The sequence below is a fragment of the Falco peregrinus genome, chromosome 1, assembly GCF_023634155.1.
Source record: "Falco peregrinus isolate bFalPer1 chromosome 1, bFalPer1.pri, whole genome shotgun sequence".
Classification (NCBI taxonomy): Eukaryota; Metazoa; Chordata; class Aves; order Falconiformes; family Falconidae; genus Falco; species Falco peregrinus.
The window spans coordinates 104,693,942-104,710,554 of NC_073721.1; the positions used below are offsets into that span (position 1 = coordinate 104,693,942).

The window sequence follows — 16,613 nt, forward strand, 5'->3', positions numbered from 1 at the left end:
GTGAATGAAAAGGTTTCACTTTGAGAAAAAAGTTCTCATCTACCTTGGCCATTTTTGCATTTTTTGATATACTTGAAGGACATTTTAAAAATAGCCATGTTGGGTTTAGAAAATGTAAAAGTTATGTTTAAGAAATAAAAACCCCCAAATACTTGCACATTTAAAATAGCAGCTCATTTTACTTGACTGGCTAGGTAACTTGGTAAATACACAAGCATTCACAAAGGCTCATTTGCAGCTTCTCCCCTGAGGGCAGCAGCTTTGCTGTGGGACGGCTTTCCAGTTTGACCATGCTAGGCAAGGCGAGCGTCTGTCCACAGGGCTCCAGCGAGAAGATCCATATGGGCAAATTCCCCATGCACTGCTTTAAAAATACAGCCTAAATCTTCCTGTAATTATCCTTAGTAACTTCTGTGCAGCACACTCATCACTTTGCTCTCAAGGACAACAGTCTACTCAAGACAAGGCTTATCCGTTACTGAGAGGGCTCCCTGACAGCTCGTGAAGGTGCACGGTGCCTTATGCATTATTCAACATATATGAAAGGTCCCAGTGTCCCCTCTGTTTGTGTCTGCAATGTTTTAAATGATCTGTGCATCTCTGTTGTGAGCATTTAGTGCAGATCAGAATTCAATTGCTGTTCTACCTGGCAGGCATAAGAAGCAGAAACACGTCCTTGCACCTTCACAGACTTCTCCACCCATATTGTCAACCACGTGCAGCATTTGTCACTCTGCTCCTGAGCGCCCGGGTTGCAGCCATGCCAGGAAGGTTTCCATGAGGTGGGAGCGGGAGAGGTGCATGTAGCATAAAAACAAGGCTGCTGGTAGGCAGAGCAGGGAACGGGAGGAACCGTTGCCCTGATGTGTTGTGAGCTGTGGGATGTCAAAATAACACGTTGTAAAATGTGAGTGAAGCAGGTTCAGTGGCATGTTCTTATTCATGGGTATCTAGAGACAAGGAGCAAAGACTTTTGTTAACACAGCCTGTACCTTGTGTTTCATCCTCTGCTGGTCTCAGTACTTAGGTACAAAGACCTGTGAAAGTTGGTATCTAACTAAATCTGTCGAATTGAAGTTTTTCATAAGCTCCACTGTGATGATCCTTTAAAGATACAATATAAATGCACATCTTTTCAGTATCTCTATTACCTTTAATAACTCTGTTGTTGCTTAGTGGCCTTGGGAGACCATTAACAGAGGAATGCTCCACAGTCCAGGCTGTCTACAGAGCTGTGGTGGACATTTCATTCGTATCATGAAGTGGGTCATTTTAATGTTTGCCACAGGGGAAGGGTGATGCGGTTGGGGCAGACACTCGGGTGATGCTGGTGATGCTGCTCAGGGCACACGCTGCAGACTGCTGAGCTGCAGCATCTCTGGGCTCAGGGCTCGCAGTTCCCAGCCTGTGCTGGTGTGCCCAGGCCCCTCAGCAATGCACTTAACTCTTGTCCCACTCTACACCCACAAATCTATCCAAAAGCTTTCTGGTGGGAGGGCTGGGGTGCAAAGGCAGGCGGCTGCTTTGTGCACGTGCAGGGTTTGTATTAACCAGCATACCCCTGCCTTGCACATCGGGCAGGCGGCAATATGGTTTTTCCTTATGGTAACCTGTTTTTACATTTTTAACCAAATCTGGGGGGTGGGGGGAGTGGGGGGAGGGGTTATAACGTTTCTCCTATGCATGACTTAACCCCCGAGTGCCCAGCCCTGAAGAGCCACTTGAGCCTAAGGCATGTGCAAGAGCAGAAAACTTGAAATAACATCTCAGATGTGCTCAGCATTGGTCTAACTCAAGCTCTGCAAATGCTCAAAGTGCAGGAAAACACACACTGACTTTGGGGGTAGCAAAGCAAAGCTGGTGTCTAGAGCTGTTCCATCATCCCAGCTTTCTTAAGAACTTCTCTTGCTTTGCAGTCTGAGTTTTATTTAATGGGCGTATAGCTGTACTTGTGTAACATGCTTTAATGATAAAAGTATTGACATCTCTGTCCCACTGCTATGAATTTGAAGGTTGGAGTCTATTAATATTGCTGCAGATTTAGTTTATGTGGATGAAGCATGGTAGATTTAGTACTAGCTTTCAGTGATTTCAGTGTACATGTTTATTGCATCAGCAAATTAAAGTTTTGGAATAAAAGGTTTTCTGTCCTTAATAAGCTCTGTGTTGGTGAACATGTAATGGGTAAGAACTTGAGCACACTGACAGGTGTAGTAAGCTTAGTAGAACATCTCATTTTAGCATCAGTGCACCTGTACAGTTGTCTTGGGACGTGTGGTAAATATTTAATGATTTTTCCTTTGTTTTCCACAGATAGTGTCTGTAATAAGGCAGAGTATTGGCAAGTAATGTTGCAATATCAAGTCACTCTGCTGCCCAAAATGTGTATGATTTCTGCTTATCTATAAACTAGTTAATGTTAGAGGCAATGTGGCACTTTTTTCTTGTGGCTCTGCCTTCGTAATTAGATTTCTTTTTCCTTTTCATTTCTTGGTAAAGCATTTGAATAAAAGACACTGGATTTTGATGCTGAAAACACTGTACAGTCTATAAAGCACAGAAATCTTTGCTTCTTTTTTTTTATAAAATGGTCTCTTGTTTGCTCATACTGACTTTCATTGTTCTCTGCAATCCATCCATCTTTGAGACTATAAGGATGGCTGATAATTATGCACTAAGGCCATTAATGGCTAAACTGTTTCTTTCTCACTCATCAACAGAAGTGGTAAGTGCTTGGAAATGAAACCGCATTTCAGCTTTTCAATGTGCTCTTATTCGCTTCAAATGATGCCTCAAATGATAGCTGTGAAACCTCGTTGCTCTAACGAGGAGGCAGCACCCAACTCATGGAGCCGTGGCTGTCTTACCCTGGTGTGCACAGTGGCAGAAAACACGTCTGCCACTATGGTTCGCCAGTATTTTTTAAAAATCATGGAGGGAATGGGGCTACTAGACAGGAGAAGCCAATTTACCGGGTTGGGTTTGAAGGCCTAGCGTTTGAGAGCTAGTAAATTCAGCATCACTAAGCTGACTAAACAAACAGAACAGCATTTGACTTTAAAGAAGAGAAGCGTTATTTAACATTTTGACAAGTAGGTTTTAAACAGAGGAGCAGATACGCAAAGAAATTTAGTCTACTGTAGATGGAAGAATTCAGTGGGATTTTGAAAACTGCTACAGCACCTGCTTGGATGCTTGGGCGCTTGCATGCCACCACACAGCGAGTGCTTAGTCCTGTGTGAGTGTGCTCACAAACCAGGTGCTGGAGTCTGTGATGAGCATCAGAAATCCTCCTGAACTGACTTAACGCCATACTTTTCCTGCATGCCCCAAATGGTGCTGTACGCTGCCTGCAGCCCTTGCTTGGGTCCGAGGTTTGGTGTGGGACCAGCATGGGCAGAAACAGGCAGATGGCAGACAGGCCTCTTGGTAAAACGGGTTTGCAATCTGTGATCTCCTCTGTTCGTTACAGAAATGCTCAGTAGTGGGTTATTTCAGGGAGGTTCGTGGTCTTGCTGTGTCTCTTAATTCTCCTGGGTCATTTGAAGGTTCAAGGAAGCACCAAGGGATGCACAGGTTGGCGTGTGCTCCTGTTCATTTCTAAGGTGAAGACAATTTCTGTCCCAAAAGCTCTGACATTTGTGTTCTTCTTTTGATTTTAGGCTGGACAACAGCGTTGGTGGGAACAGGAAATTACAGTGAATGGAAATATTCAAAAGGGAGAATTAATTACCTACAACCTAACTGAGCTGATCAAGCCAGAGGCATATGAAGTCCGTCTAACGCCCATCACCAGATTTGGGGAGGGGGACTCAACTATTCGGGTCATCAAGTATAGTGGTAAGCGGACCTTTGAGTATAAGCAAATACATTGCAATGCATTTTGCACCATTCAATCTGCAGTGCAGGGTATGGCCGCACTGGGTTGCACTGTGTGAACTGGTTACCAGTCCTGCAAATAATGCTGCATGGGACGAGGGTCGGCTTCCAAGAAGGAGAGTTGCAAGTAAAACTGGGTAGAAATGAAAGTCTCCACCTCTGGGAAGACTCACAATCACAAAAAAAAAAATTTGTAAAAAAATTCTGAACAGCCAAAATGCAAAATCATGTCAAAGTTTTTGTGAAATAATGGAAAAAATAGCAGAAATTAATGTTAGCTTTGTGAAATAGCTCAGTTCAAAACTCTGTCCTTACTTTGAACACTTTGAAGGGCGATGAGTTTTGAAGAAAAATCTGCAAAAGCAGTATTCTGACAGTGTCAAATCAGTGTCATGTTATCATCAAAATACTTTTTTTTTTTTTTTCCCCCATACGGAGCACTTTCCGAGAAGTTTTTATTTGAATGTGAATGATTTGGAAAAAAAAAAAAAGACCATTGCTACTCCTACGCAAGTGGATAAGGGCATTATACATTTTCCTCTAGAAGGTCATGACATGTCAAAGATTTGTCCACTTTAACAAGAAAAACACAGTATTCATGCATCCTTCTATTCAGTCTTCCAGCATTACCAGGAGTTAATTCCTAGACCTCTGAAAAATCCATCAAAATACCTTTCTTAGGGTATTTATTTAATGAAAGGTGAATCGCTTTCTTGTTTTTCTTCTGCAAAAAATTAAAATTACTGGCCAAGAGGTACCTTAGAGTGAAAGTGGCTCTGCTAAAGGTACCATTGTGCAGTTTGCAACGGGAATCTGATGTGCTGAGCAGGAAGGGTTTATAATCGAAAAAGGGAAGTGTGTGGTGGGGGGAGGGGTGGGGAAGGGATATCTGTAAACATGGAATCATGAAATGAATTTACCGTCTGGGGACAGAATTTTGTAGTAGGGTCTGTTGTGGTAGGTCTTTAAGGGGTAACGGTTTTAAATTGAAAGAGGGTTGATTCAGACTAGATATAGGAGAAATTTTTTACGCTGAGGGTGACAAGGCACTGGCACAGGTTGCCCAGAGAGGTGGTGGATGCTCCATCCCTGGAAACATTCAAGGCCAGGTTGGACAGGGCTCTGAGCCACCCGATGGAGTTGAAGATGTCCCTTCTGGGGGGTTGGACTAGATGGCCTTTAAAGGTCCCTTCCAACCTAAGCCATCCTGTGATTCTATCTAAGAATCTGTCACGCAGAACCTTGATAATCCCACAGAACAAAAGCCAGTGACACACACATCAAGTCACAGCTAGGTCCAATTGCTGCAGGAGCTGGATCCAACAGTAATTAGCGCTATGCAGATGCCTAAAAGAGCCCAAAGCTGGGAACTGACAGTCAGTGGAAGGGCAAAAGCAACGTACAGATCGAGAATTACTTTAAAGAATCATTATCAAATAATTTAATGTTGTGAACAAATCTGAAAAAAAATTAAATGTCTTGTGCATCATATGTGCAATTCTTCATGATCAGTGATTAGCTCAGCTCTACTCAATCTCATCATAAATTATTTTTATCACTGTATTAATATCAAGGGGAAAATTACATTAAGCAATCTCAAGTATCAATTCTAAAGAAGGTAATGGCACATTTCACTAAATGCCAGATCTGCTAATGATGGTGATGGATGAGGTTGCGCCTGTTACAGGAAAATGTTTGCAAAGTCTGCATTTCCCAAAGCTCATGAGAACAAATTCTCAGTCGAAGAAAGGACTCGTTTGCTAGATCTATGAACATACAAATGAGGAGAAGATGTCCACTCTGCTGCAACTCCTGTTGGACCTTGGCTTCTCACTGGACATCTTTACTCTTATAAGTTCCTGTTTCCTGACACTTAGCAGTAGATCAGTCTCTTCGGGGCTCCCCACATGCACAGGGGAAAGACCCAGGGCCTTCCTGAAGGTGATCAGAAGAAGCTTCATTCAGACATTTGGGATTTCTCTGCAGCCATCCCAATCTCTGCGTGCTGCCTGCGATAAGGAGACTTGTGTCCTCACAGCCTGGTCATGCCAGGCAGCCACTGCCCTCTTCCATGGACCTCAAAATTTCTCCCATGACTTAAATACTGATCAGTGCTCCTATAAGGAGAAACTAAACAACATTTAGGTCACTCAGTCACTACTGCTCTTTCTTGTTGGTGGTTGTACTCTGCCAAGTCTCAGGAGGTTGATTGAGGTCGTGGCTCTAGCTCACAACCATGCTGAGTTGGAAGTTTTCATGAAGCGTTATGTGATTTACATTTCTAGCCCCTGGCTGGCAGAAAGAACATTCCCATGCAGCATAAAAGGCATATTTTGTCTACTGAAAAATTTTATGCTAGAATCTGCCATTAGCACAGATGTGAAGAACAGCCCATTTCAAAGGCGCTGATGAGGTGCCAATGCAAAATCCAGCCGCCAGGAGAGAGGAAGCCGTTGCCTTGTGCCCCAGATGGAGAGATGCTTTCGGAGCAGTACGCAGTGCTATTACTCTGGTGCCGACAAATTCACAGCTTCAGAAATCATGAGCCAGATGCTAATCAGTAAGATAAACCTAAAGTGACTTCCCTTTGACGAGGGATTCCAGAACCGCTGAGGGTTTGTGTGCTTAAAATACGTATTTTTATCTCAGCATTCATCCAATGACTGTTGTGTCAGCAAAGTATTACCAGGCTAATTTTAAGGATGCTATAGCTTCAACTGTAAAATAATGATATCACATACATTATTGCAGTGCCATACTTATAATCTGAAATGCTAGGATCTTATAAAAGCAGTTAATGGGCTAGCAGGATGCACAGCAGCAGGCCTGCATCAGTGTAAGAAATAATTATAAAAAATACCCAGAAAATATAAGACATAATGTGAATGTTTCTTAAAAGAGAATTTTTTACATTTTTCTCCCATTACATTTTTTTTTCAGTTGTAAGACCTCAGGCAAGGATAAAAACATTTGGATTTTGATATCTTCAGTAGGATTTGTGTGTTTGTGTGTGTGTGTGTGTGTGTGCACGCATGTGCTTCTGTGTGTTCATTTTCTGTCAGTACTCCAGAAGCACACTGGCCTCTGGCAGTATCAGCCATTCTTTCTCATCCCACCACTTCAGGAATACTTTTTTTGGAGGATGAGGAGTCACAACCATGTCCTTTTAGGTCTTGAATCATCTCCAAGGATGGAGACTTCACAGCCTCTCTGGGCAACCTGTTTGGTGCTCCATGACCCTTAGAGTAAAGAAGTTTCTTTCCTAGGTTTAAAATGCACTGATGTATTTTTTTTATTGCTGGTGAGGATTCCGACTGCAAACATTTTTTGCCTTATTTTTTTAAACTTTAAGCAGACTAATAGGATTTCACCCCATTTTAAAGAAATGCAGCCAGTGTGAAAAGCAGATCAGACACATTGTACAGTTGCTAAAAATGGCAACAGTGTCTTTTGCCTTTAAGAAATGCATTAACTTTCATAGTTGAGTTTCATTTTTGTGCAAATAGAAGATAGAAAGGCTATGCACTACCTAGGTTTTACTTTGACAGCTAAAGCTTGTCTTCTGTAGCAGGACAATCTTGGGTAGGTACCACACAGAACTGATCTCCCTAGAATAGTTATAAAGTGTGTAAGGATCAAGGTGACATTTCCATGTGTTGGTTGCATTTGCTGCCTTGCTAGAAACAAGAAGGTTTCTCCAGTTTTCTTCCAGGGGTTGAATTACCCTCTGGACATGACTGTGTCTCTCCAGTGCCTTTAGAGACACTCCAATGGCACTCTTAGGTGAGGTGTCTAACCTCTAGATTGCTGAAGTTAAGCCACATTAATGCTACCTGTGAAATAATTTTTAATTAGGTTACATTCCTTTGTATGTGATGCAGAGCACATCACCTTTTGAATTAAACCCCACAACTGGAGATTAACATGGAAATTGCTAATATATGAATACAACAGCTTCCAACTTGCTAGCCTGCTGGTAGCCATCTGAAAGTCCAAAATAAGGAGACTATTACAGCAGGAAAACCTGAGCAGTGAGCTCTTTACAGTATACCCTGCCATCCCAAGTGGGAGCTGTAAATACAAAACAAAAATGCGGCAGTATCCAATCCCATGAATCAAAAACTTACCCATGGTGCAAGCATTTCATAGGGAAATCCCTCGCCTGCCATGAATTGTTCTCTCCTCTGCATGCCGAAAGGACAAAAGAAAAGAGCAATCATCACAGTAGAAGTGACATTGATAATTACAGCCAAACATCACTTGACAAATTATTTGGTAGATACATATGTTACTCTGCTAGTGAACACAGTCTGCCGAGTAAATATAAGCAGGGCAATTTAAGTAGCACTAATGAGTGTTTTGTAGGCTAATACAAGCCAGATATGTCTCATAGTAACAGCAGATATGTCTCGTGGTAACAGTTTAAATATTATCTCCATCACTTTACATAAATCTGTGTCAGCCTATTTGATATAAACTGACTGTAAAGTCCTCCAACCACTGTAATTAAATCTTCACCACTCACTGTTTCAGACAGGCACTTGTATTTAAATATTTTTTAAGTTAACCAGTGATTAAAGAAGCAGGTTTAGCTCCCTCCTATGGAAAAAGCCCACAACTTGTTACTACCATTGACATGAGGGTCAGCCCCTTGCGACAGCAGCAGGTAGATGATGGTACCCAGTCACTTTGTAGTACAGCTTGCTTATTTTCGTATGAAGTTCAGATACTCCACATATTCTGTAGGAAAGAAGAGTATGTAATTGTGGTTATTATTTATTGCTATTATACTTATTATTATATTTCTAGTGACAGAAAAATAAAATTGCTACCAAATAGGGCGTAAATGATAGGATTTATAAGTTTGCACCAGCATACGTTTCCAGTGTTATACAGTGTTATAAATAAGTTAGAGTAATTGCTGTTATAAGAATGCCTTGTCCTCACAGAGTACCAATATTTACAGTGAAGATTGCTTTGTCTGTGCAAACCAAGTGCTTAGAGATATGGACTCTTGATCTTGATTAAAGCTTTAGGGTGCTAGTTGTAATTACCACAAGTAACCAGTTCCCTGTGGTAAAAAACACAGCAGCTGATCGTCTAGCATGCTTCTGCTTACCTATGGCTTTATCCTCTGCACAGGTAGGAAAGCTTGCTTTGGAACTATTATTTTAAAAAAGAGACATGATGTTGCAGTCTTTGAAGGCCACCTCACTTGTAAGGTGCAAAAGCATCGGTGTTGGGAAGGATCTGTGGGAAATGTAACTGTCTTTGCATATATGCAGTTGCACCTAGCAGAAGAGCAAGCATTAAGAAAAAACATTCAACCCACATTTTTCAGCTGTGACCTAGACAAATACAGATCAGTGAAAAGTAAAATCAACCAATAAACTGAAATTCCAGCAGGTTTTATTCTTTGCTCACTGGAGGAATGGCAGGAAGACTCAGGGTTCATCCATCTTGGATCTAACCATGCTCAAACACTTCATGACACCTTGTTCTTCTCCTGAGATTCTCTGCAAGCAAAACCTTCCTCCCAGCACAAGCCAGGGCCAGCTGAGCAGAGCAGCAATAACCCTCTGAGGTGCACAGGTTTTCCAGACATTTCAAAGTCACCCTTGGGAATTTACTCCAACAGTCATCCATTAATTTCCCCTTCTAGCTAATTTAGCTTGCTACCTGTGTGTCATGCATGCAGCAACCTTCCCTTTCCACAGTGAGAGCTGGAGCCATTGCACGTTGTCTTACAGCAGCATGCTGTATTCCTCAGACGAGCGGGATTTCTGCATTTTTTTTTTCTTGGTTGTGGTAGTTGGTGTTTGGTTTGGGGTTTTTTGGGTTTTTTTTCTAGTTTATGACGTTAGATAAGTTCAGCCTAACTGCTTTAATCTGTTTTTCTGCTCTTGTCAATCCCTGTGAACTGAAGCTAGTTTGGCAAGAAGCCTTTTTTTGCGCTGCTGTGAGCAATCTGAATAGCATGACTCAGGGTTACACGCTGATGATAGTTTCCATAAAAACCCGTACGTTTAGTTACAAGTCAAGCATCACTAAACGTAGTTCCCAGCAATTTCAGATAATTCTAGGTTCAATCACTCAAGGATTTCACAAAATGAATGTTTCTCAGAGAATGAAAGGTAATTTGTTGGTAAAAGCTATGAAGTTATCTAATATAATGTAATGACTTAAGTTTCTTAAGAAGATTGCACTGGGGCAAATCACGGTTCATTTGTTTCAGAGAAGGCAAGATAAAATGGCAGCATCGCTAATTTAGAGCTGTTTCGAAAACTTCAGGTTGAATCTAGAGCTATGCAGGGTCTGTGACTGGTGTCTCAAACCAGTTCATGTCTGTAAACATGGCATGAGAAGGGCAGCAAGGACACATGGAGCAATGCTCATACTGGTGTCTGGCATTACCAGATGCACCCATTATTTGGAGATAAAAATGTATGTTAAGTTTTCTTTTAATAACATGCAACTCCAACTGTGAGCTTAGCATCCTTCTGTTTCGCTCATGCATAAGGACTGATAGCAGAAGGGCCATTTCCTAAGTCATCCATCCTCAGATTTACCCTTCTGCAAAAAGGTAGCACAGAACTGCGGAGCAATTTCTCATTCAAACCCAATTTCTAGTTTTTAGCATTGTACAGGTTACTGTGGACCTAAACCTGGGTAGCCATTCTGGTGATTAAGATATCTGCAGGTACTGCTGAGGCTGGACTTCCGTTCTGTTTCAGCCTACTAAGGTGTTAATGTAGTACTTAATGTACTTAATGAATAAAGTAGATGAATCACAAAGTCACAGAATGGTTTGGGTTGGGAGAGACCTTAGAGATTGTCTCGTTCCAACCCCTGCCCCAGGCAGGACCCCCCTCCCCCCCAGCCCAGGCTGCCCCCAGCCCCATCCAGCCTGGCCTTGAGCACTGCCAGGGATGGGGCACCCACAGCTGCTCTGGCACCTCACCACCCTCATCATAAATAATGTCTTCCTTATATCCAATCTAAACCTACCCTTTTCCAGTTTAAAAACATTGCCCCTTCTCCTGTTAGTACAGACTGTGGTAAAAAGTGTTTCTCCACCTTTCTTATAAGCCCCCTTTATGTTTTGAAAGGCTGTAGTAGGGTCCCCCCAGAGCCTGCTCTTCTCCAGGCTGAACAAGCCCAGCTCTCCCAGCCTGTCTCCACAGGAGCAATGGAAAAACACACTGCTTTCTAGTTTCTAGTATATAGAGAACATACTCCTTAAATGAATTTCATATGAAAATAAAGCACTGTGAATGTTGAGTGTTTTGTAATTTTGCCAAGGGTCTGTAAGATAAGAGCGCCAGTTTTCCCAAAGATTCCCAGTACCCAGCAGTCCTGCCATGTCATGCAGGGCATTGCACAGACCCATAAAAGTACAGACAGAAATAATATTTTTCAGCCAAGTAACCTCAAAGCTTTTCTGCATTGTTGGCAAAATTATTTTTGATGCCTCCCAAGGTGAGGTGTCAGCGTGGGCTCCTCCTGCCATGGGATGGGGAGTGGGCTGGGATGGGATGCAGGATGGAGGGGATTGCTGCACTGCTGCCCTCTGCCTCCCAGAGCCCGCCCCAGGAGGGCAACACCTGGGATCCAGCCATGCTGGTGGGTCCTGGTCACTGAATGTGTCCTCCAGCAGGCATGGGGGGGCGCCTGCACTGCTGGCAGCTTTTTAGGACAGCATGCTTCACCTTCCTTTGTCATCTTCTTAAACATCTTTAAAGTATATCCTCCCTAGAAGAGGGTTTCTGGGCCAGAAGACTCTCATGTTTTTTCGTGGTTGTGTCTCTTGGTCTAACGAGATCAAACTTCTTCTCTCAAACTTGCTGTGCTTATGCTTTCTGCTATTTAAAAGGAGAATTGGCAATTCTAAGAAGAATGCAAGTGCTGTCTGTTTCTTAAGACTAGTGTACAGATATCTTAAATTGAAGAATAGTATTATTCATTGAGTAGAAGGGTAATTTGTTATGTTAAGTATTCTTGAACAATGCTGAAATGAAATTTGTAGTGATGAATAAGGTCCAATGTGGAACCTCTGATTTTGATGAATTCATCCCTTCTGTAGGTTTTGTAGGATTCCTGTTCAAAGGCATTACCTGGAGTTTTGCTGTACAGCAGTCCCCATTCTTACAATATCTGTGCAAATCATCTAAGTTTGATGCTTAATTACAGCATATCATTCCCCAGGCTGCAGGTACTAGGGATGGAGCGTACACATCGTGGATGGGAGAGGCTATTGTTTCTCACTGAAACTGTTGTCTTTGGGTATCCAGGGAGGCACTCGGAAAGGAAGATGCCAGTTTTGCTGGCTGTCTCAGTGTAGGAGCCATGATCAAGGTCTTGAGTGGGAGGGAACAGTGGGAAATTTAGGATAATCTGCATATTGATGGATAAGAATTTCTTCCTTGTGCTAATTTTATTTTTGCTCTGTCTTCCAGCTCCAGTAAACCCACATCTACGTAAGTATTCTTCTGTTTTGTTAGCTTTTATGTGTACGAGGTACTGTCCCTGCACCCACTGTCCCTCACAGTTAAAAAGTTAATGATAAGTATTTCACTTCCAGTTGCAGCCTGTGGATTGCAGGGACCACCTTAGTTTTGTGTGCAACCTGGGCTGGTGGCTGAAGGTGTCATTCCTCTTGTTCTGCCAAGGTGCTAAAGGCAGAGGACATGGAGGAAGGAAAAATTACAGCTCCAGCTCAACTTTCTTTCTCACTGCCCCAAACAGTTCATCTAAAGGAAAATACTAATGTTCTAAAACTAACCTCCATTTCTGGGTGATGCAGCTCAGTACGTATGGGTGATGTCGTGGGAGTAGCTAAACACCTGAAAGTTCAAGTGTTGTGTAGGAGCTGTGTCTGCTCCTCAGCAGGTATGGTAAAAATATTGAAGAAGTCAGTTTATGAATTTTTCTGAATTCATTTAGCCTTGCATAAGAACTGCATTTGCAGCTCTTGAGTCATTTTGATACTTCCAAGGGTAGTCAGGAGATCATCTGCAGCTTTAAAACAAAAAGGATGTTTTATTCGTTCAGTACATAGAGGAATCATGGACTTCATTTGCACAAAGGAATGTGGAGACTAAAACTGTAACTTGGGTGTGAAAGGGTTTAGGCAAATTCACAGGAGACAGCTCCACAGGCATGACTGAAGATGCAAACTATGGCTCTGTATTTCGTGGTGTGCTGGTGCTCAGGCGCAGGGATGTTGCAGGGTAGAAAGGCTTGCTCTTACAGTGTGTTCTTACACTTTTCCATGGGCACCAAATCCCCAGAAATGCCACTGCCGGGAGCCTCGGCTGGAGCTTTAGTAAGTCCCAGTAAACCCACCCTATTCCTAACAGCCCCCACATCTATCTACTTTGTGATTTTCTTCCATGCCATAGCAAATGCACATTTTGCTGTCGCAATATATTCCACCGTTACTCTTGCCTTTAATAACATACACTAAAATGCCTGTATAGGGGAAGGGATTCAGCCTGTATAGGGGAGGGGACGTATGTGCCTGTCTAGGGGAGGGGGTTGAGCTTGCCATTACTGCTCTGTCGTGCAGCTGTAATCAGGCAGACCAGCTTCTCTCTCTCCATCCCTCCTACACCACGGCTAAGCCTTCCTGTACATTTTAAACTTATTTGCAGATCTTGTGCAAAGCATTCATAATTAATCAGGGCTTAGTTCAAAGCTCACGGGAACTGAAGGAACCACTCCCATTGACTTAAATGAGCAGTAGATGAGACCTTTGCTAATTAATATATTAAATATGTACTCTGTGATGTTAAGAAGAAAATGCATTGCAATCCCAAGTGCTTCACACTATAGTCCTCTGTGGTTTTAAGGTCTGAAACAGTCTTGTTTTCAAAATGTCTCTATAGCTCTCATAGGCACGTGGTAGACTCCAGGTAGCTTCTGAGTGGCCCTTGCGATAGGGAGCGTGTTAGCTCAAGGGACAAGAAAGCATCTCTGGTGACCTGGCCATCCTTTCCTTCATCTGCTTTCTGGGTCCGCCTCTCTGTACTGGTGGGGATGGGAAAGTTTGCCCAGCAGAACTAGAGGGTACCCAACGTAATTTCTTTCAGATGACCAACCTGATGGTAAAATTTTGGTTTGCTTTTTTCTTCCCCAAAGCCTTTTTGAGTGAAATCCTTTGACAGGGAAGAAATCTGGGTCTGCAAAAAACTTGTAAGCAGGAGAAGAGAGATTCTGTCTGCCATAACATAGTCAACCTCATCATTGTCCGTGCTTTCTACATAAGTTCTGTTGTTTTCTAAACCTGATGGGCTGAATTCTAATTTTATTTACACCATTGTGAATGAAGAGTATGAGCTGTATTCAACTGAGCAAGATACCTGTATTGGAAACTGAAGTTGCATTCTTCCTGCTTTAAATCTGTAATAATCATATTGTATAAATCCTTCCTTTTTATGAAATTTCTGCAATACATAAGCAAGTAGTGTCAAATGACTTAAACACGGAGATGTTGCCTCAGATCTACATTTTATTTTGTAACAGATAATATAAACCATTTAATGTAAACCCTAAGGATTTCATATCAATTAGTGCAACTAAATTTTATACCTGAATAATGGAAGATATTAGAAATTAGAGTCGTAGTGAACTTGAATTTTACAGAAATAGATGGGGAAAAAAAAATCACACTTCAATGAAGAGTGTTTCACCTGGAGAACAGTTTCAGATTTTGCCCTAATTTATTTAAATGCTCCTACTTCTTGCACAGGAAAAGTACTGAGGCAGTCCTGGGGAACCATTTCCCATTCTTATTCCTCTGTCATTTTAAAGAAGTGTTTAGTGCTAAGAATATTTAGCACTAACCTTTTCCAATGTTTTCCAAAAGGCATCCCACATGAAACCAGTGTTTTCCTGTTAAATAAATGGCAAACTTTTACTTGCCTTTTTCCATCTGGCCTGATTTTTTTTTTTTTTTTTAACTTGAAGAAAAATCTTTTGTTCTGCTGATTTGGAATTTCTTAATGAAGCTCTGAGGACATGGTGCGACATGCAAATGCAGCTTTTAAGGTACTGGAGGGGCAGTGTTAGAAACTGCTGAATGGCAGAAAATGCTTTCTGTTAATTCACTTTGCTGCAGGACTGGATCTGGCAGTCAGAATTTTTCTCCTTTAATTACTGTTTTTCCCTTTAATTTCATCACGCTGTGTAGAAAGAGCACCATTTTCGCTACAGGGAGGGCTTGTATAACTGGAGGTGGAAGCCAGAGGCACAAAATATAGTGTATGCCGAGTGAATTTGGAGCTCAAGTCACGTAAAAGGTAATCTTGGAGATGAGAGGCACAGCTGGCATTTTGTTCAGAGTGCTTCATTCGAGTCCTTGTGTCTTTCAAGAGCTTTGTCAGGGTCTTTATGTTCTCTTCCTGGCCTGTGGGATAAAGGTGGAGATGTTGGCCTGCATCTATTCACAGGCTCCTATCTGGGAGGACTTTGGATGAAATCTGCCCATGTGTATTCCTCGTGGCCTCGTTCTTTGGTTTTCTCATCTCGCAGGAGGAACCGCAATCAGACCTCTACTTATATTTCTTCTCTGTGGTGCTCATGATGGTGCTCCTCCATTGACTGATTTTTCTATATGGCTACGTCTTCATCATTCAACGTTCAGGATTTAGAAGAGCTTGCTTCCAGATCCAAACCAAGGTGCAAGATCCTGAAACTGGCTCCCCATCATGCCGATGGTTATCAGTTATGTTTGCCAGTTAAGGAAGTGTGCTTTAGGAAATTGATTCTCCTGAAGGCTGTAATAAAGCTGATAGATTTACTGAGAAATCAAGTCATCTCCTTGAGGTGCTAATAGCCACGGAAGCTTCCATGGACCGCGTTTTTGTGATAACCTGGATTATAGAATGGTGCTTTGTGCTGGCTGTTGTCCAGAGGGTACAGTTTTGGTTGCTCTTTGGATGAAGAGAAGCAGAATGAAGAAGACTTAGAAATCACTCCTAATGCACCTTGGGGTTTGGAATGAATTTTTCAAGCCTGCTTTTTCAGTCTGCAGTAATATCTGATTTTAAATAAGCTTCAGACCAGCATCCTTGCTTAGCAGTACATATCCAAGCTAAGCTCCGGGTCTCTCTGTCTTCACTGATTTACAGTGAAGCTCCAGTGGCTTAAGTGGATTTATAGTTCAGTGCAACCCCAAACCTGCAAACATTTATATACCTTCTCAATGTAACACAGATGAATAATCCCATGACGCCTGGTGTTAGAGCCCCTCATAACAATGAATATAAATTGCACCCCTATAAAGAAGGCCATAGCTGACACAGTATGCAGACAGCTGCATTCTCCCTAGAGAAGAGGGATTTGCTTGTTTTCTCAGATAAATCAATTGACTTTGCTGGAAGAGTAAACTCAGCAGGAACTGTTTGTGTGCATAAAATTAAGCTTTTGCACATTTTACTACATGGGGCCTTATTCTCTTCTGAGATGAAAATTGAACCTTGAAATTTTAATTTATTTTGGTTCCTAAATATCTGACAGTAGGACTTTCTCATCCCATCATAACCCAGCAGGTAGGATCACTGGACTGATATGTTTCACAGACCTCTGTTTCACAAAGGAGAGGATCCCAGTAATCCTCTCTGGGGTTCTTGGCATTTTTATTCTTTAGACATGAGCTTCTAAGCTTTTAGCATTTGACCTCAAGTACATAACAGAATTCATAGTGAAAATCTAGGAGATGTCTTCAGGACATG

General features: G+C 42.1%; 1 protein-coding gene across 1 annotated transcript in view; it reads left to right on the plus strand.

Moving 5' to 3' along the window:
* Window positions 1-16,613, plus strand: part of MDGA2 (MAM domain containing glycosylphosphatidylinositol anchor 2) — a gene marked incomplete at its 5' end in the record, with an annotated part of 252,942 nt that overhangs the window by 216,261 nt on the left and 20,068 nt on the right. The window contains 2 exons of the mRNA XM_027795564.2: window positions 3,663-3,840; window positions 12,336-12,356. Of these exons, the coding sequence (XP_027651365.2) occupies window positions 3,663-3,840; window positions 12,336-12,356 (199 nt within the window). The remainder of the gene's footprint in view (window positions 1-3,662; window positions 3,841-12,335; window positions 12,357-16,613) is intronic.